General features: G+C 39.8%; 1 protein-coding gene across 5 annotated transcripts in view; it reads right to left on the bottom strand.

Moving 5' to 3' along the window:
- TENM1 (teneurin transmembrane protein 1) overlaps positions 1–21,785 on the bottom strand; it is a 448,583-nt gene that overhangs the window by 151,165 nt on the left and 275,633 nt on the right. For 4 of the 5 annotated variants that reach the window (XM_036739968.1, XM_036739972.1, XM_036739969.1 and 1 more), the window contains 3 exons: positions 12,680–12,865; positions 11,642–11,665; positions 9,619–9,765 (listed from right to left, as the gene is read on the bottom strand). In XM_036739968.1, coding sequence (XP_036595863.1) covers positions 9,619–9,765; positions 11,642–11,665; positions 12,680–12,865 — 357 coding nt within the window. The remainder of the gene's footprint in view (positions 1–9,618; positions 9,766–11,641; positions 11,666–12,679; positions 12,866–21,785) is intronic. The other variant, XM_036739971.1, reaches the window with a different exon arrangement.

Below are 21,785 nucleotides of genomic sequence, written 5' to 3'. Positions count from 1 at the left end.
GCTCTTGACTGATTATGGGTCTTAACTAGGAAGTTTTGCAATATTTCTGGACTTGACACCATCAGCAAAATGTCATTCACAAACAGGGCCTTTGGAGGATCTAATGACTTATTTGAAATTTCTTTTCCACTTGGACACACTGCTAGAATTTTCTATGATAGTAGCAAATATCTTCGGTGAGCAAAGCTCTGTTTCATGCTTTGCTTGATGCTTATAACAAGGGTCATCAAAATTGGTGACAACCTTCCTAAAACTCCTTAGGCCACTTTCCTGCCCTATCAATTAAACCAAACTGAATCTCTGTTCAATGATGAAAAATACTAAAAGGACTCAGGGTAGCATTCTGAACCTTTGCAAGGGTAAAAAGTGTAGAAAATGAGACAGAACGTGTACTCATCCCTAGACACGTTCATCTAAACTTCATCCCTGAGAATTCCAATTTTGAGATTTGTTGCCCCAGGAAACAAAGTATTGCAGTATTAAATCCCTTAGATGGGACTGTCCTCTAAGGACTTGCCTCTTGTCTCAAAAGAGAGAAATGCTCTGGCGCTTGGGTTTACAGGTTAGTTGTTGTTTGAACTTCGTTTTCAAGGAGCATTGGGAAGGTGATTTCATGACTTGCAGGGTGAATTGGATTTAAGTGAGACAGGGCTGTGTAAGGTCACCAGCCTTAATCTCTCCTCCAGAGCCATCTGAGTCCAGTGGTAAAATATAAATCAGGAAGACTGGAGATGGTTTCAGATGCAGTGGGAGACCTAGGTTCTAGTTAAAAGAAGTCTTCTAGTACTTGTTTTTGAGGGACAAATGGCACAGACTAGATATGAAGATAAGATTTGCAGAACAGCTCAATTATACACTAAGTATCTAATTTATAAGGATACTGATTCATTACAAAATGCCTCCTGAGTATTCTAGTGTCTGTGAGCGCTCCTTGTGTAGTTAAATAAAAATCAGAAGAACAAAAATGACTTGGGGAAGAATACCCTAAGAATTTCTGGGAAAATTGGGAAGCAGTTCATCAGAAACTAGTATCAGACCAACATCTTACATTATATACCAGGGTAAGCTCAAAATGGACACGGGACCTAAATATTAAAGTTCACATCATAAAAACGTTGGAAGAGAACTAGGTTAGTTACCTTTCTCTGCTATGGTAAAGGCAGAATTCTTAACCAAATAAAGGAAAGAGACAATCACAAAAGATAAAATGAATAATTTTGACTACATGAAATTGACAAGTATTTATAAAACCAGTGCATCTGGGATAAGAAAGGAAGTTGTTGACCGGGGGAAAAAATCTTGGCACCAAATATCTCTGATGAGGGTCTGACACCCAAGAAGCTAATACACATAGATAAGATCAAGAGCTGTTCCCCATGAGATAAATGATCAAAAGAGAAGAGTAAACAGTAAGAAGAATTCTAAATACCATAACCATATAAAATAGCTTCATATTGTTAATAATTACAGACAAGCAAAACAAAACAATTCTGAAGTTTTACTTCACACGTAACTGGTAAAGATGACAAAAAGAGAGAAACGGTGTTGGAAGGGCTGCCAAAAGACAGGTATGACAGTACATTGTTGGTAGAGCTGGGACAATGGTTAAACCATTTTGCAAAGCAGTTTGGAATTTTGCTAAGATAGCGAATAAGACAGCCATAACCCCTGACTTGGAGATTCCACTTCCAGGCATATGCCCAAGAAAGTCAAAGACAGAATGCAAGGTCCCATGTGAACCAAAATATTCATAGCAACATTTTATTTCTGTGGGAGCAAAGAACTAGAAATAAAGTTCCACTGATTGGGGAATGACCAAACAAATTGTGGGACGTGAATTGCCATAAAAAACAATGAATATGAAGAATTCAGCAACACAGAGAAAGACAGAAGAACGAATGAAAAAAATAAGCAGAACCAGGAAGAGAATAAAAGGAGTGACTACAACCATGTAACTGGAAAGAACAGCACTGACAAAAACAAATTCCCCCAAATTGAATTCTGTCATTTTAATGAACAAACCTGTTCCCCCAAAAGGAGTGAGACAACATGTTTCTCTCCCTCCTTTGCAGAGGTGGGAGACTATGGATATAAAACACTGCATATGCTATCAGATTTGGCTAATGCATTGGTTAGTTTTGATGAAATATATATATATATATATGTATATATATATATTCCCTTTAATCTTGCTATCTTGTTTACAAAGGATGACTCTTTGGGTAGTAGAGGGAGGAGAGATATACTGGAGAAATGAAGGTGATGTAAAAACAAAAGAGATAGAGAGTGGCTCTGTGATTTAATTGGTATGGGGAAATCCTAGGTGAGACACTCCCTCAAGGACAAAAGATATCAATACAAATTTAAATTACAGAAAACATAAAATATCTGATTAATCAAGATCTGTCTTTACACAGCTTTTCAGAAGAACAGTGCCTTTTTTAACAGACTAAATTTTTTTTTGTTTTAAATAAGATTTTATTGGTCTTGTTTTTTACATTGTCATAATCCTCCACCCCCCGCCCCACCCCAATATCCTTCTCTCCTTCCATTCTCAGAGAGCCACCTCAGAGATAAGAAACAGTATTGTTTTAAGCTGGGTGGCTTATTGGATGGAGTGTTATCCCACCTACCTCCAAGGGTTGTTTTAAGGACCAAATGAGGTAAAATTTGTAAAGTGCCAAGTACAATGCCTGGCATATAACAGACACTTAATATATGCTTTTTCATTCCTTCCTTCTGCACAAGATTAATGAGCAGTGGAATCACCTGATCATGTATGTAAGTAAAAATAATACATTTTCTCAGATCATTTATATGACTGGTCTCAGGATGGTAATTTTAACAACCAAGAAGAGATCATCTAGTCCAGTACCTTTGTGTGACCAAGAATGAATGGAGGAGGCCTAGAGAGGTACATTTTGACTGAATAAGGCAGAGAAGCCAAGGCTGCAGGAAGAGGCAGAAGCAGTCATACTAATGAGCTGGCAAAGTGATTAGCATGCACAAATCTCTGCTGTTCTTTAAGGACCACTTATAATATGGAGTAATCAGGTAGCAGCTACTTGAAGCTACTGCTTCTAAATTGTTATTATTATTTATGATTTGGGAAAATGAAAAATATGAGGGCTATTTTTTGGAAAGAGGTTCAATTGGCATTAAAAACAACCTAATCCAACATGGGAATAATTTGCCATACTCAGTTAAACAACTTCTGCCATTTGGGTGCTTGAGAAAATAGCCCAAAAATCCAAACCTTAAAATGAAGCATAGTGAGGAGTCACCAAATCTTCATAATGGGGCCCTCTAATCTAATCCATTTCTCTGTCTCAAGGATAGACTATGCTGAATTCTTCCTTCCCTTTGGACAGGTATGTATACAGTCCATACCTCAAGATGTCTGTGGGAAGAGACAGCATGCTATTCTTTATACAGAGTTCCTCCCCATAATCATTTTTGCATAGGGAAAGCCCTGTGATGCTGTTTCCGTATCTTTTTAGTTGATAGAAGAAGTTGAAAGAGAAATATCACTTCAAAAAGTTGGAAACAAAATGAATCCTCACTAGAAAGGATGCTGGACAAACTGTAGTATAATATGATATTGCTGCTTATTTTAGAAAGCACAGTGAATCCAGTGAAACCTGGAAGAATCGTATGAACTGATGCAGAGCAAAGAAAGCAGAACCTGAAGAATAAACAATGACTTTCCTTTGGTCTTCAAACTTTGAGTGTAGAAACTCCTTCCACTAATGCCAATTGGCAACTTTTCTGTAGGTACTAGCCCTAGAGAGGTACCTGGAGCTTTGAGAAGTTAAAGGACTTGTCCACAGTCACAAAGTCAGTGTCAGGAGATGAAATTGAAACCCAGTCTTCCTGACTTCAAAAGTGGCTTTCTATCCAACACACAGTGTAATTTCTTAAACAGTGAGAATCAGAATATGAATGAAAACAACACTATAAGACAGGAAAACTCAGATTTAAAAGGCAAACCAGAGGCCAGAAATACCTTCCTCCTCTCATGGAGGTGGTGAACATTGCCTAAGGTGACAGATGAAGTCACTGTATGTATTTGTCTTTGCTTAGCTGTATTTGTTACCTGGGAGGGTTCCTGTACATTGGCTGGGTGGGGGTGTGTAGATCAGGATACGGGCCACGGTATCAACAACCCAAAGACATCAATAAGAAGCTTGAATTGCTATCAGGATAATGACATTATTCTCATGATACCATGAGAGTTTAACTTCCATTAACTAAAACTTAACTAACCAGAGCCTTAATTGGGATTTTCTACCCTCTACTGTGCTTAGAGGAGAAAGATGTTCATGACAACACAAAAAACCACATTTATATTACAGGGTAACTTAAAAAAAAGACATTTAAAGAATAGGTCCCCAGGTCAGAGAATATCCAGGCTAATCTTTTGCATCCTCCAACCTCCACCTACATTCTTGGAAGTGAACCTTGAATGACAACCTTAAAAGCCAGCAAAGTCCTTTACTGCCCAAGAAAGATTCATTTACAATCACTCTGACGGACTTACAAATTTCCGAGGGATGTAAAAGCCAGATGATTTCAGACACGATGTGACAGACAACAGGGAGCCTATGGTGAAGGCAATGGCAGGTCCATTCTGGCAGTGATGGGTAATAAGGACTGGAAGGGGCAGAGTCTCAACTTCACACACAGCTTCAAGGATATTACAAATAGGATCACAGTAACACAGACCTAGAGGTGCAAGGGGCCTGACACCCTGGATCTAGATCAATCTGTTCATTTTACAGAGGTTAAGTGACTTGTTCAAGGTCTCACAGGAAGAAAATGGCCAAACTGGGATTCAGCCCTGGGTACTCTGACTCTAGGACCAACACTATACCATGCTGCCAATCAAGGTGGCAGATGATGAGAGCCTGGGATAAACTGTGGGAAGAAGATGCTATAGAGAAGCATTTTGCAAATGATAGTGTAACACTTGGTGACTCATTGGGTATGGGATGTAAAGAAGAGGGAAGAGTCAAAAATCTCTTAGCTGCCAAATCTATAGGTCAGTTCTCAGTCCTCACCCTTCTTGACTGTTTGCAGCCTCTGACACTGTCAATCAACTTCTTTCCCTTGACACTTTCTTCTCTTTAGGTTTTCAAGATACTCCTCTCTACTGGTTTCTCCCTTTCTTCTTAATCTTCTTGGCTGGATATTTGTTCTGGTCACACCTAGTAACCATGTGTGTCTCTAGGCTGGGCCCTCTTCTCTCTCTATTCTACTTTGTTTGGTGATCTCGTCAACTCCCAAGGATTTAATTAGCATATTTATGCTGATGATTCTCAGATCCATTTACCTAGTCCTAACCTCTCTCCTGAAACTCTAGTTTCTGATGGTCTATTAGACATTTCAAACTCAATGTCCTGTAGACAAGTTAAATTCAACCTAAACTTATTCCAAAACTGAACTTACCTTTCTCCCCCAAACCTGCTCTTTTCCAAAACTTCCCAATTATCGTCGAGGGTATCACCATCCTCCCACTTACTCAGGCTCCCAAACTTGGCCCCATCTTTGATGCCTCACTATCTTACCCTCCACCTCCCCTGCCATATCCAATTATTTGTCAAGTCCTGCCATTTTTACCTTCATAACATCTCTCATATGTACTCTCTTCTCTCCCCTGACACTGCCACCACCCTGCTGTAGGCCATTAGCGCTTCACGCCTAGACTAGGTCTCCCTACCTCAGTTCTCTCGCTACTCCAGCCAGCCTTCACTCAGCAGTCAAAGTGATCTTCCTGAAGCACGTGTCTGGCTATGTCCTCCCCACCCCCTACCCCGCTCCCTTCAATAAACTCAAATTGCTCCTCTTGTCTACAGGATCAAATATAAAATCCTCTATTCAGCTTTTACAGACATTTATAACCTGGATCCCTCCTATCCCTCCAGTCTTCTTACACCCACACCCCACTTTTTCCCCTCTCTGCCTACATGCTCTATGATCTAGTGACACCAGCTTCTTTGCTCTTCCTTGCACAAGACACTCTTAAGTCTTGATTCTGGGCATTGTCCCTGGCTTTCCTTATGCCTAGAATTTTCCCCCTCACCATTTCAGGCTTCTGGCTTCCTTCAAGGCCCAGCTAAAATGCCACCTTCTACAAGAAGATTTTCCCAGCTCCCCTTAACACTAGTGCCTTCCCTCTGAGAATAGCTCACATTTATCCTGCCTATAGCCTGCTTGTACATAACTGTTTGCATGTTTTCTCCCCCATTAGGTTGTAAGCTCCTTGAGGGAAGGGACCATGTTTTTGCCTCTCTCTGTATTCCTATTGCTTAGGACATTGCCTGGCACATAGTAGGAGCTTAAGAAATGCTTGTTATAAGCCCAGGTGACTGAATCACAGTGGTATATAAGTGCTACACAGGAAGATTGGATATCACTGCTGGCTTACAAGGTGATGATGGTGTTCAGGAGAGTGGGCGTCACTGCAGATGAAGATTAAGGGACATTTCATTGCTAAACTTGGCATCTCAATCATCTTTTTGCTCTTTCAAAACCTCACACCTCCATGATCCTCACAACATTCCTGGGTGATAGGGAGGACAAGTCTTACTCTGCCAGGTTTGTAGATGAAATAATTCAGTTATTGTTTCAACATTATATGCTGATAAATTATGTCACTTTCTAAGTGTTTTTTGGTTTTATTCATAATTTTGTTTGCTTCTTCAGTTGAATTGTGAGATCCCTTGAGTGCATCTGGATATATCGTTTTGCTTCCTTTTCATCACCTGGCAGATTGGGGATAACGTTACCTGCATTACCCACTTTCAAAAATTTTTGGGAGACTCAAATTCCAGTGCCTGGTGCACTGATGATGAACCACCAGGCCTTGCCTTTCCCTGCAATGGCTAGCACAAATGTCAACCTACTCATGATGAACTTCTCCAAGACTGCATGGGTGCTAGCAAAAATTGCACTGGATCCCTTGCCTTCTCATGCCAAGTGCAGAGTTCTTTCCCACAGGCCTATTTGGACCCAGAGGGCAGAACTACAACCAATGGGTAGAAGAGGCAAATCTAGTCCTTACATCAGTAAAGACTGCCTAATAATGAGAGTTGGCCCAAAGCACAACAAGCTGCCTCAGGAGAGTCACAGATCTAGAGCTGGAAGAACTTCAGAGGCCACTTACTCCAATACCCTTACTTCACAGATGAGGAAAATGAGGCTTAGGGAGGGGAAGTGAGTTGTCTAAGGTGACACATAGGATGAGATGCCCACTTTTGGAAGGGAGCTTGAAGCCATCTAGTCCAAATTACCTACTTCACTGAAGGTGTTCAGGGAGAGTACAGCTGATTATTTGCCATGTAAATTAGAGTGGGATTCATTTCAGGCAGGAGATGGACTAGCTGGTCACTGAGCTCTCTTTCAACTTCCAAATTCTGTGCTTCTGTGACCTTTTGGGCCCATATTCCAAAGAATAGTTCTAAGGTTTTGATATAGGGAAGAAACAAGTGAAAAAAAAACAGTCCCTTGGGATATAGTGCTCTCCCATGCTAATTAAATAATTGTTCCTAATACTGAATCAAGTAAATAGGGCAAGAGATTTGGAGTCAGAAAGACCTGAGATCAAATCCTTCCTCAAATGTGCAGTTAATCAACTTTCAGGGAATGTTTTACTCTCTCAAACTCACTCAAGAATCCACATTACTTATACACATTAGGTTTAATAAGCTTTTAAAGTTACATGGCAAAAAAGGAAATTCCTACACCTTGTTTGATGCTAAATCTACCATTATTCCCTTATCTTATTGAGTATTTCTATCCTGGGTTAAATGACAGTGAAGATAATCTCCAAGGCAGATGCAGAAGGTGAGGGAAGCCAAACTGAACAAAGTATTTCATTTTAATGTTATTATTTGGAGGAATTCAAATAGCCAAGTTCTTTGTGAATGTCATGCTCCCTGGAGCGTGAAATGTAAGGAGAAATTGCCAGGGATTTGTCCTTTACCACTACCTCCCATGAATAGCCCTGGGGGCTGGTGTAAGGCTTAGTGGCCACCATAGTAAATGATCCTGCTCAGTTTCTGTTCCGCTAGACCTGGAATGGCCAAAGCAAGGCCCTGAGATCATGTGCTGCTTGTCAGAGATTCACCTGCTGCCATCTGAGCCAGCATGAAGAAAGAACAATTCATGAACTGCATAAATATTGCAATTCAAATTGGGTTCTCTGAAAGGCCCAAAGTATTACAACTTAAGAGCCACGGGAAAATGCTCTAGTCTGGCAGCAGAGCAAAAAGTTTTCATGATAAGGGCAATAGAATCTCGATTCTTTTCATTTGATCTCCCTTTCTGGTATAGAGGCTAATGTGCTGAATTTGGACTCAGGGGGACCTGGGTTCAAATTCTAACTCAGACACATTAGCTCTGTACCCCTAGGCAAGTCCCTTCCCTTCTCTGGGTCTCACGTTCCTCATCTGGAAAATGAAGGGGTTAGATGAAGGGGCCTCCAAGGCCCCTTCGATAATGACATCAGGGATTCTTCACCTTTTTGAATCGTGGATCCCTTCGGCAGTCCAGTGAGGTCCATGGAGTCCTTTGCAGAATGATATTTTGTTGTAAACATTATAAATCAAAGGAAATGCTAAATTTTACTTAGAAGATAGTGAAAATAAAGATGTAATTTTTTCCCATCCAATTCGTGGACCTTCTGAAATCTATCTTTGGACCCCTTGGGAGTCCCTAGAACTCAGATTAAGAATCTCTTTTCTAGGTCTATGATCTTTGTAGAAAAGAAAAATATGCTATTTTAATTCTATTTTTTATTATGTAAAAACAAGAGAACCAAGGAGTTTGTCAAATATAGTTGATCACCATAAAGAAAAGACTTTTTCTTATGCAAGCCATACTTTCTGCGGGTCTTCTGTATGGCTAGTCTCCATCGGATGGGCTGAGAGGTTCGTGAATTACAATACGGTGACAGTAGGATGCAGGTTAGTGGTGTGCTAGTAAATGTTTAACAAGCAGCTCTCCAAAATGCACAATACACTTTTAAGATAAATCAGCATTATTAACATTTTCTTCATCCCATTCTTAAGTCTTGACAATGAACAAGATAAATCAAGCTCTGACTTGTAGCATTTGTCCATTTCTGAAGTGTAAATGCTAACACTGAAAATTTAACAACCAGCTTTCAGAAGTTGGTCTGAGCTGCCTCGATCATACTCCTGGATACAGGGGTCTGGAGGACCTGCAATTTGAATTCCAGACACTCAGAAGCCATCTAGTCCAACCTACATCTGAGCAACCTGTGCTTGCTAGTACTGGGTGCTCAAGATGGTCCTTCTTATTTGTTTGTGGTTTTATTTTAGCTCTACTGCTTTGGCAATTCCTTCTCCAAAAAGCAAAACTATCTAGAAAAATAAAAGAGAACAGATTCTGCATACAGATGAAGACATGAATGAATAACACAAACACTTGGCACTTCTATTCAGCACAAGTGCATCAGCTATTTTCAATTCTGAAAAAAATATCTTCTATTTCAGCCCTTTGTCAATGAGACCAGCTCCTACCCTTGGATGCTACTCCTGTGATTGGTCTTTTCCCTTACAAACCTTAAGGAGGGGAGACAGAAAAATGAAGTACCTCCATCATTGTCCAGGCTGTCTCCACAAACCATCTCCATGACAATGTTGCATCCTGAACCACTCCAGCCCACCTGGCATACGCAGTGCCAACCATTCTGATCCAGGGTACATCTCCCATTTCCAAAGCACAGCCCTGGGCAACCATCTGGAAAAAGAGCAGAGGGAAACAATAACCAAGACGTCGGAATCGGACTGGCCAACAATGATCTATCTGCCTGTGGGGATATGGCTTATCATGTGGGCTCCATTAAGATGAAGTATTGAATAAAAGGAAGAGCATCTTGCTCACTTGCAAAACCTTCCCAGGGAACTTGTTATTCCTTACTCTGCAGTACTTTCCCTTGGAGATCCAATTAAGCATTATTAATGCTACCCCCAATTCCCAATATATGATTCAAATTGGAAGAAAACTGTGGCAGGAACAAAAATAGGCTTTTTAGTTTCCTTTTGAAAACTCATCTTCTCATTTCAATCAAAATTGGACCAATGGTGTGAAGTCTGGTTCTGGTTAATATGTTGGAAAAAAGACAGTCACTGCTTTCAACAGATAGCTCCTTCCTGTGAGTTACCCACCCCTAGTCTTCCCCTTTCTTTGTGTGGCTTCAACCCTTTGGTATACCGTCTAGACCACATGCGCACAGTACTCCTCTGGATGTTGCCTTGGAATTGTGTGCCTCTTGTTTCATGGCCCTTTGCCTCATCTCTCCAACAAGATTGCCAGTTACTTGCAGGGCGATTTGTGTCTTTTACCTCTCAGGCATGCTACTGAGCATCTAGCATAATGTTGTTTATGCACAGAACTGGTGCTCAAGGAATCATTATATGCTGAAAGAATATCTAATTTTAATACTAATGGCTGAATGGGATAACCAGAGTCTAATGTGAATATCTTTGTCATCATTCCTTTCCAATGTTAGGCATGAAACTCCCCAAGGAGCATCTTTTTATCTGGCATTTGTTCTCCAAGAAGGTTTCCCTCTTTGTTCCAGCAGTAATATCCTTTCACAGGTGGACTCCCTCTCTATTCCTACCAAGATGTCAGAACGTTCTCCTATCCTGAGAGCCCAAATGTGCTTTCCAGGGAACAAGGGAAACAGGAGGGAGGGAGAGAGAAAGAAAGAGTGTCTTCTTGCGACAAGGCAATGAGTCTGAATTATTTTTGGAGATGGTCCAACCGCTACTGCCTTCCTGTATATTTTAGTCTTCAACAACTTAACATTCATCTGTCCACAGGAGAAAATATAAGAGCATAAAAGAAGAAAGAAGTCCCTAGGTATTGTGGTCAGTAGAAGTAACACAGGAACCACCTTCAAACATCCTTTCAAGCAACCACTTGGGACAAAGGAAGACAAAACTTCCTTTAAGAAAGAGAAAAAATAAAAAGGTAGTTGGTTGCTAGGTGAAGGTAGTAAACTGTATATGCAGTACTCCCAAAAGGTGATGCAGGTTGAAAACATAACACGTCCTAGATGTCTTTAGATACCTTCATGGAGGAGAAATGTATAACAGATTTTTTAAAGGGACACTCTAGATATTTTAGGCATCATCCTTAACATTCTAATGTTGATCTCAGGGAGACTGCTCTATGACCAACTACACCATAGAATGTTTCTATATGTCCTTTTAAGGGACAGAACACTGGACAGAAGGGAGGTGGGGAATACTCCGACTGGGCAGCAGAGTCTACATAAACTTGGGCTGGTCACATTCATATAGTTAAGAAAGGATCCTAAGACCTACTTAAACTTAGATCTTTGAGTCTGTCCCTTGCTGTTCACATCTGAGTTGCTCTCTCACTCAAGCCAAGAAGAATGGCAAGTCCAGAGATGGGGCCTTTGCACTGCCTATCAGCCCACTATTTGCTATGGCAAACGAATGTCTTTTTAATCTTGGAAAATTCAAATTCCTTTTTTTGTGTGTTCACTCAATCTATCACAGCTTGAGCCCAGAAACATCACAGGTTGCTGCAAGTGAAAGGTACATGCATGTTTTCTGTTATAATGCTGGCGAGAAAATCTTACCTCGGACAGCATCTAAGTAGTGAGCTAAAGCAGGAAAAAACAAAAAAGAAGAATGGTTGAATAAATTTCTGAGAAACCAATGGGGTGTGTGTGTGTGTGTGTGTGTGTGTGTGTGTGTGTGTGTATGTGTTGTAATGGTTTGCCATCTGTTGCCTTGTAGGAGAATTGTAAACTGTGAAGTGCTGAAATGCTGACTTGTCACCCGTGGGTGCTGATGCTGGGCTGTGTATGGGGTGGGGGAGGGAAGAGATGAATGGCATTTAGGAAAGAAACCCAATTAGGCTCCTTTAAAATGTCATATTTCATTAAAAATGTCATCTTCATTATATCTTCTGGGAAAAAAGACCAGCTTAGCCTTCTTTTTGGTGATACTGTTAGGAGGGAATATTTGTGAAAACAACTTTGGTTACCATTGGGGTTTAAATCTCACTCCTCTTCACCATTTTAATCAATATTAAATGGTTTCTACAGTCATCATAGACAAGATTTACTATACCTTTAGTAGAGTGGAAGTTAAGTGTAAGATGTTATACACACATAGATATAGTATGCGTGTATGGGCATGTGTGTGTGTGTGTGTCTCCTAATAATGGATCTAGGACAAACCATTCTCCCTACTTGAAAAACAATGTAAATAAGTTTCTCATTGATAGAAGGTCTAAATTTCATCTATCACAAAGGGAGTACATCAATATGTACATTTACCCATTAAAGCAGCCTAGCCAATGAAATACCCTTGGTTTTTCAAAAGGAAGAAAAGGTGAGGACATTTCACCTTCCTAACAAAAGGCACAGTCCTATTGATTAAGACATGTGAAGAACACCAAACACTTTAAAAAGAGGGACTACCAGGAGTGTTAAAACACAGACAAGAAATATTCTTCTCAAGTATCAGGGAGAGTATGCAACATGAGAGCTTCAATTCACAGGACGCTTATCCCTATGCTAGGCAACACTCATGCCCTTAAAACCTTCCATGGGACTGGTATTTAATTAGTGAGTTTGGTTTATTGTGTCCTAAAGTGTCATGGCACTTACCAATAGTACAGTGGTCTCCTTCCCATCCTGGGCTGCACTCACACTTTCCATCTCTGCAGTGCCCATGCTCAGCACAGTGAGCAGGGCAGGTACGCTCTTCACAGGTGGGTCCTACCCAGCCTTCTTCGCACTGGCAAATTCCCCTGGAACAGACTCCATGGCTACCACAATCCATGGTGCACAGCTCTGTTGGAAATTCAAAGGAAGATACACTTTCATCCTGGTCTATTTTATTAAGACTAATCTTTGGGGGCAGCTAGGTGGCGCAGTGAGTAGAGCATCAGCCTGGAGTCAGGAGGACCTGAGTTCAAATCTGGCCTCAGACACTTGACACACTTACTTAGCTGTCTGACCTTGGGCAAGCCACTTAACCCCAATTGCCCTGCCTTCCCCCTCTAAAAACAAAGAGAAAAAAAGAAGACTAATCTTGACACAACTAGTACTGGGTAAATGAGGTGAATGAGGCCCTGCCCGGGGCAATGATATGGGAGGAATCGCTTCCTCTTCTTGCCTCAATGACAGACATCATCTCCATATAGGTTTCTATCTACCCATGCACAGAATGCAACTTCCCCTTGAGCCACCCTAGGGTCCCATATTCATGGTGTCCTGCTTTCAGGGCCTGCCTTTTCCCAACCCCAATGAGGAGGTGAAGGGAATGGATCCCTTCTGAGGAGACTGAATATGCTGTGAAATGGTCCTCTGGGCTGCTCCTACACTGCTCCCTTTGTCCTAGGTGGGCTAATTCTTAGTTATGGCACCGTTTCCAGTCCTCTTGAAAAGGAATTGTAATTTCCCAGGGCTCCATATCTATGTGCAACCTGGAAAATTTAAATAATCTTGCAAAGAACCATAGTAGGCAGGTGAACTTGCCAAAGTGTTCTCTGTGTTAGAAGTTACATCTCTAACAGTCAAATAAAATCTGAAATCCAAACTGAGTTGGGAAAGTTGGGAAAGTGATACCAACACTCAATGTTTAGCATTGAAGCTGATGCCAAACAAACACCGAGTGAGTTTCATTAAAAATTCATTAAGAACGCCAAGCAGGGTGCAGGGAGTTTATGATGTTACAATAAATCATTGAAAAAACAGGAAACACACTCGATGTTTCATTCAGGAAGGCAAGTTCTACAATGGAAAAGATGTTAACTTTTTTTAATAAAATCCACCATATACAAAAGGTGAAGCTGTCAATGATGGCCATCAGCCTGTTTCTCTAATCATACTAATGATATTTGCATTTAGTTTAAGCATTTAAAATGACTCTCAATTGATCAAAACACCTCCCAGCCTTCTCATCTTGAAATGTCATTCAATATTGAGTCGATGTCCTCATAGGGGGTACTAGCACTCTAGCGATGCCCCCTCTGCTCCCCTGCCTTTTTTCACCCTCATTCACTGAAAATCTGAATAATAAATCAGGGCAGTTCTTGGTCAGATATACCTCATGCTGGAGGATGGAAACTTGTTGAAAAGAACGTACCAGCCCTTTGGTACACTGAATCATACCTTTCTGTATGGAAGAGGGCAAGTTGACTACTTTTCATAGTTTCAGCCTGAAAGGTACAGAAGGAGAAGGGATGGAGGGAGGGAATAAGTATTTACATAATGTCTACTATGTGCCAGGCACTATGCTAAGCGCTTTTTACAAATATTGTCTCATGTGAACCTCACAGCAATGCAGAGAGGTGGGTACTATTATTATTCCAATTTTACAACTGGGGAAACTGAGACACACAGAGGTTAGGCGACTTGCCCAGTGTCATGTCGCTAGTAAGTGTCTGAGACAAGATTTGAATGCAGGATTTCCTCCATCCAGGTCCAGAGACTTATCCACTGTGCCACCAGCTACCTCTAGGTCAGAAAAAATAGTCATTCTACTCTGAGAAGAGGGCAGAGTGATGGAAAATTTTAAGCAGTATGGCCTCATAAAATAGTGACAAGAAATAGAAGGAAAAATCAAGTTTACAATAAACTTAGCGAGAGATCCAATATGAGCAAAATGATTCTGAGGGCATTTTAGGGTGAAACTGGCTGAAAGACAACAAACAGACCGAAAAGGGAAAGTCTCTATAAAGGTTGTAATAAACTCTCCTTTCTAATAATGCTAGTAGAGTCCCCACATTTAGATCCCAACATCATGGTTCCTCATGTGAAACATCTAATCCACATGCACACAGAGCATCTTAGATGAATATGGGAGAAGTCGAAAGGCAGGCTTCTACAAATGATAATCCATGAGAAATCTCTTTAGAGCCACAGAGTTGGCTCAAAAGTAGAGAGAATATTGGATTCAGCTGTTTGTTGTTTGGTGATTTCTATACCTTCAACTATCCCCTGCAGGTAGAGAGTTCCTAATTCTGTATCTCTATATCAGCTTCTCTCCTGAACTCCAGATTCACATTTCGAACTGGCCCACTTGAACATTTCCACCTAAATGTCTTTACCTTAGTGACATCCCAGAATCACAGTAATTCAAGGGTCGGAAGATACTCTACAGGGTTCAGAAACCATCAAGCCAATTTCTATTTGAACCAGAATCATCTCTATAACAAGTTCTTCTACTAAGTGGCTGTTCAGCCTCCGGGTGAAGATCTCCAAGGGAGGTGGAGCACCCCACTTCTGAGGGCAGTCCATTGTACTTTGGGATTACTCTAATGATTAAGCAATGCAGTACAGTGGACAGAGTTCTAGGAAGACCTGGATTCAATTCCACCTCTAAATCTCCCTTCACAGCTAACTCCCTCAACCCTTCTACTTGTCTGAGTGACTTACCTAAAGTCTCAAAGATAGTGACACAGCTGGCATGTGAACCAGGTCTCTAACTCGAGAGCTCTACAAAGATATGGCTGGTTGGTGTATAGAGTTTCCTAAGTTGATAAAAGTCACAGATCTTTAGGGGAATAATGGTAAAGAAATTTTTTTCTATGTAAAGCCCGTATTTGCCATGGCTGCTGAACTTGACTGGAGGCAGCCAGTCAGTTGTGCAGGGTCTGTTCCAAATTTATTCTAGCCACTATTCCACTGAGCTCTTTCTGCAGCACATCAATCCTCTGACACATTCACCAGCTGTTTTAAGCCTTCTCCCTTCAAACTACCTAAAACACCCCTTCCCACTCCCTCTTAGCAGAGGACTTTGCCTCAATATTCAAAAAGAAACTGAGGACATACATAGTGAATGCTTTCTTCTCTCCCATTCCATACCTCAAACAACCTCCATATCGTATCTTCTCCTGTCCTCCTTTTCTTCAATTTAGGAGGATGAGATATGGCCCTCTCTCTGCCAATGACCACCTTTCTACTTATGCCTTTGATCTCACCCCCTCCTGTCTATTCTGGGAGCTTGTCCCTTTGATCATCCCCTCATTACTCCTACTTTTCAAACTCTTCACCTAGTATCTTTTTCCCTGCTGCCTACGAACAAACTCTCCATCCTTAAAACACCATGCTTTGACCTTATTATCCTCTCAGGACACTGTCTTATGTCTCTTCTTTTCACAGTCAAATTCTTAGGAAAAGCCACCTACACTGGTCTCCAACTTTCTAACTTCTCACTCCCTTCACCCCTTATCACTTGGCTTTTGTCCAGAACTGCTCTAAGATTACTGTGATCTCTACTGTGAAGTCTAATGGCTTTTTCTCAGTCCTTTTCTCTCTTGAGCCTTCTGCAGTGTTTGCCTCTGCTGGATCTTCTTTCACCTTGGGTTTTCATAAAACTGCCTTCCTACCAAATGCCTATGTGACCCTTCTCAGTCTTCCATGCAGGACCATCTCCCATAGACCATCCTCTCTATTCATAGAAATACTCCAGGGCTCTGTCCAGAGCTCTCTCTTCTTCTCTTTTTGTATTCTCTTTGAATGGGTGATCTCATTTGCTTCCACAGCTTCAACTATCATCTTTGTGCCGATCATTCCCAAATCTACATCTCTAACTTCCATATTTCTCCTGAACTCTGGTATCACATGCCCTACTTCCTGCCGGACACTTATATGACTTTCCTATAGGTACCTCAGACTCATCATCTAAAACAGATAATTGTTTTTTCCTCAAATTCTTCCTCATAACATTCTCATTTCTGTCAAGGGCAAATGCTCTGCTTGGTGGCTCTACATTGCCTTTTCTTTAGGATAAAATAAAACCTTTTCTATTTAGCATATAAAGCCTCTTGAAATACCTAGCTCCCTTCAGGCCAAAACATAAACACCACTTCTTTTTCGAAGTCTTTCCTGATCTCATCTAAATTTACACCATGCCCCGCACTTCCACTAACTCTATGTAATTTCATATATGGCCTCCATTCATTGCTGTCTGTACCACGTCATGCCCTCTTAGCAGAACGTAAGTTTCTTATATCCTTACCTTAGCATCTTACACAAAGCCTGGCACACAGGATACACTTAATACATGCTCATTAAGTGATTCACGATTGTGTTTTCCTGTTCTGGGTGTTCTCCAGCTTATCAATGTCCTTCCTAAAATGTGGGGCCCAGGGTTGAACTTGATATTGTAGATGTGCTCTGACCAGGGCTGAGGAGAGGGAAACTAGAACCCAATGGAATAGCCCTTAATTGGCAGTGGTGGGCTGTTAGCAGATATTATGAGCCTAGTACCTACCATACAGTCTAAGCTGAGAAAAGCATGATTTCCTGGTCAACATTGTTGCTGTTCAGTCATATCTGATTCTTAGTGATCCCATTTGGGGTTTGCTTGGCAAAGAAACAGGAGTGGTTTGCCATTTCCTTCTTTAGCTCATTTTGCAGATGAGGAAACTGAGGCAAACAGGGTGAAGTGACTTGCCCAGGGTTCCACAACTAGTAAGTGTCTGATGCCAGATTTGAACTTACGAAGATGAGTCTGCCTCATTCCGGGCCTAGTACTGTATCCACTGCAATGCCACCTAGCTGACTCTGGTCATTATAAAGCTCCAAAATTAGTGTGTGTGTGTGTGTGTGTGTGTGTGTGTGTGTGTATGTGTATGTCTGTGAGGCTGCTGGGGAGCAGAGTAGAGATAGAAGGAACTGGATGTTTGCCTATTTATTTTAAAATGTTTTATCTCTTATAAAGAGGATCTAAAATAATAGGAATAAAACAAGGATGTCCCCATTTTATCACTATTATTTGATATAATGCTGGAAATGCTAGAGATAGCAATAAGACAAGAAAAAGAAATTTAAAGCATAAAGACTAGCAGAGACAAAATTGCCCCCATTTGTAGACATCATAATGGTTCACTTAGAAAACCCCTAAGAATCAATAAAGAGATTAAGTGGAAAAAATTAATAGCTTTAGTAGAATAGGAAGATATTATATATATATATATATATATATATATATAAGTATACATACATACATACATACATATATATATATATATTATTGGCCTTTCTCAATAGTACAAACAAAATGCAGGAAGAAACAATAAAAAGAGAAATCCCATTCAATGAAACCACAAAATGCTGAATATATACACACACACACACACACACACACACACATATACACACACATACACATACATATATATCTATATATATGTATATATATATATATCTATATGGGAGTCAATCTACCAAGATACACAAAGACATATAGTTACAACTACAAAACATGGTTTAAAGAAATAATTAAAAATATAAATTGGAGGGGTAGTCTTTGTATACAGTAAGCCCATGCTACCATAATAAAATAATGATAGTAACTAAATTTACAGATTTAGTTCTAAACCAGTCAAGGTAAAAAAGGTGCTTTATAGAGCTAGACAAAATAATGTCAAAATTTATTTGGAGGAAGAAAAGGTCTAGAATTTCAAGAGAAATTTTTTAAAAGTATGGAATGAAAGGGAAATAGTACTTCTTGACCCTAAATTACATTACAAAAGCAGCAATCATTAAAACTATTCAGTAATGGTTAAAAAATTTGAAAGTAGGTCAGTGGAATGGACTCAACAATAAAGAATTAGAAAAATTAAACTTGATAATTCAACATTCAGGGGCAGCTAGGTGGCACAGTGAGTAGAGCACTGGCACTGGAGTCAGGTGGACCTGAGTTCAAATCTGACCTCAGGCACTTGACACATGTACTAGCTGTCTTACCTTGGGCAAGTCACTTAACCCCAATTGCCCTGCCAAAAAATAAAAGCAAAAAAAATTAAATGATAATTCAATATTCAATAAATCCAAGAATATAATAAGTTTCAGTGGAAAGAATTCCCTAACAAAAACTGCTGGAAAAATTGGAAAATTATTTTTTGACAGAAATTAGGTTCTGACCAATACATATAACCACAATAAATACCACAGATAATACCACAATAAACTCAAAATGGACTTGTGATCTGAATGTACATGGTCACATGTTTTTAAAAAAAAATAGAAGAGAATTTCACAAGTATGGCTAAGGGGAGAATTTTTAACCTCAAAAATGGATATGGGCGTTCACAAAGATAAAATAGATAATTTTAATCACAAGAAACAGAGAGAAGGTTTTGCATGAACAAAATAAATGTGACTAAGACAAGAAGGGAAAGTGTTGACTGGGGGAAAACATTTGCTTCAAATTTTTATGACAAGGTCTTGGTATCCAAGACATATAGAAAACAAACACAAATAAACAAGATTAAGAACCATTTCCCAGTACTCCAAGGAGATGAACATTTTTCAGAAGAAGATTATGATTAATAATAACCAGATGAAAGACAGCTTCAAATCACTAAAAAACAAGAAATGCAAATAAAAAATTCAACGTTTTACCTCACGCATCAAATTTGGAATGATAAAATAATGGAAATAGTTGATTTTGAAGGGTTGTGAGAAGACAGGAATACTAATACATTGTTAGTAGAACTGAGAAATTAGGCCAATCATCCTAGAAAACAATTTGGAATTATGCTAGTGATGTGACTGGAAACAGAGTTAATGACCATTTAGTGGGGATCAACTAAACAACTTGCGATATATTAATGAGATAGAATATTACTTTGTTATAAGACATGATGATTATGAAAAAAACCAGAAGTATATGAAGACTTATGAAGAGGGAAGTAAAAAGAACTAAGAAAACAATATACACAATGATCACAAAAATGTGAACGGGGAAATAATACAAATAAAAATTCAAAACTGAACTCTGAGGAAGTGTTGAGAAAGATGAAGCGATGAAAGACTGTTTGCGGAATATTACATATGTCAGCAGATATGTTTAATAAGATGTAGAAACCAAAGACATCAATAAAAATAAGAAAACAAATTTTAAAGAACAAAAAAGAAATAACTTTAATTTCTCTAGTCTTCAAAAGTTCTGGGTTAGTATGTTGTCTCCATCCTTTGGGCAGCATTATTCTGATATTTGAGAACCAAATGGAAGACTAAAGCACCTGGGTCTTTTGTACCTCAGGCAGTTTGTCATGGAAGTTTGGCAAAAGAAGGTCTGAACATTCGAGGACCCCTAGATTTTCATTGTCATTTGAAGGATGTGTTTCTAAATTTGATTAAAAACAAATGTTACATTTCAGTTCAGAGAAACTTGATTACATACTAGTAAGCAGGGTGGTTGTGGAAAGATTGGAGCCAAAGGGCCTGTATTCAAATCCTGGCTTTGCCAGGGACCTTGGGCAAGCCATTTTGCCTCTCATGGCCTCAGTTTTCCTCAATTGTAAAAAGAGACAGTCGGACTAGATGATCTCTAAGATTACTTCTAGCTCTAGATCTATGAACTATCCCCTCCACCTACTTAGGAGCTATGTCTCTCTTAGTGCAGCCTGAAATTGCATTGCTTTGTTGTGATAGGCATATCTCACTGGTGAATCATACTAAGCCTGCAGTCCATTAAAATCTCCCAGATAGCTTTCAGATGTGCTATAGTCTAGCCAAGTCTCCTAATTTTGTACTTGTGAAGTTGATTTTTTGAACCACGAGTGAGACTTGACATTTATTCCTCTTAAATTTCTTCTTATTTGATTTGGTCCAATGTTCTAAGACATCAAGAGTTTTTCTGGATCATGACTGTCAATGACATTAGCTCACACTGTCTCCGAGCTTTGAGTCATCTTCGAATATGACACATATGCAGGCTATACCTTTAGTTAAGTCACTGATAAAAGTGTTAGGCAGGACAGGACAAAGTACAGACACTCAATTCAAGTGTACATGGATCTCTTGGACCCACATTCTCGTCAGTCATTCAGAATGGTATTGAATATATAAAAATATATTATTGTTTTTATAACCCACATCTCTCCATCTTTTTCCCAAGAGGAGTATGTCAAAGACTGCAAATGCTTTGTTAAAATCTGAGTAAACCACAGCTATGGAATTTCCTCGACTTACCAATCTAGTATAGTAACCTCTCAAAATAGGAAATGAAGTTAGTCTGCCATGATCTGTTTTAGATGAGGCCATGTTGGCTATTATGACTGCAGGTTCCTTTTCTAGATGCTCATTAACCAACACTTCTATATTATGTTCTAAAAATTTTCTAGCACTCTAGGTCAAGCTTACTAGCCTGTAATTTGCAGATTCCATTTTCTTCCTTTTTCTTAAATATCCAATATTTTTTTGCATGACACGCAATTTAGTAAATGCTTTTTGAATGAATAGAAATAAGCTTAATAAATATTTGCTGAATTAACAAATGGATGAATGGAACTAGAGAAAAGAGATAAAGCTGTATAATGATACTTGGAAATGAAGAGGCTCACATCAGATGGCTATCTTCTTAGTAAAGCAAGAGATAAAAAAGGGCGCTGGGGAAACATCAGAGAAGAAGAGGAACAAAATAGTTTAAGAGAACTGTGTTTAACAATAGACTGAGAGTGGTGCCTCATGACTATAGAATGAATCACTAACTCTAACCAGGCATCCCATAGCATTGAATCCCTGCTAAGAGGGGAGACTACATGAAAGGGCATGGGGAGATTAGCACAAATCCTTTCCCATTACCGGCTCCTGTCCTACTGATGGTGGGCTAGGATTATCATCTTATACAAGGAGGACCATGTAAGTAGATGGTTGTGTTCTAAAGCCATGGTACTTGGTCTGCTTAGCTCCTAGGGAGCCCCCTATGACAGGGCTTGCCAGTGCACGGACATTCCATTGGGGTGTGTGTGTG

This window comes from Trichosurus vulpecula, chromosome X, assembly GCF_011100635.1.
Source record: "Trichosurus vulpecula isolate mTriVul1 chromosome X, mTriVul1.pri, whole genome shotgun sequence".
In the NCBI taxonomy this organism is placed as follows: Eukaryota; Metazoa; Chordata; class Mammalia; order Diprotodontia; family Phalangeridae; genus Trichosurus; species Trichosurus vulpecula.
This window is presented reverse-complemented; position numbering and strand designations above follow the sequence as displayed.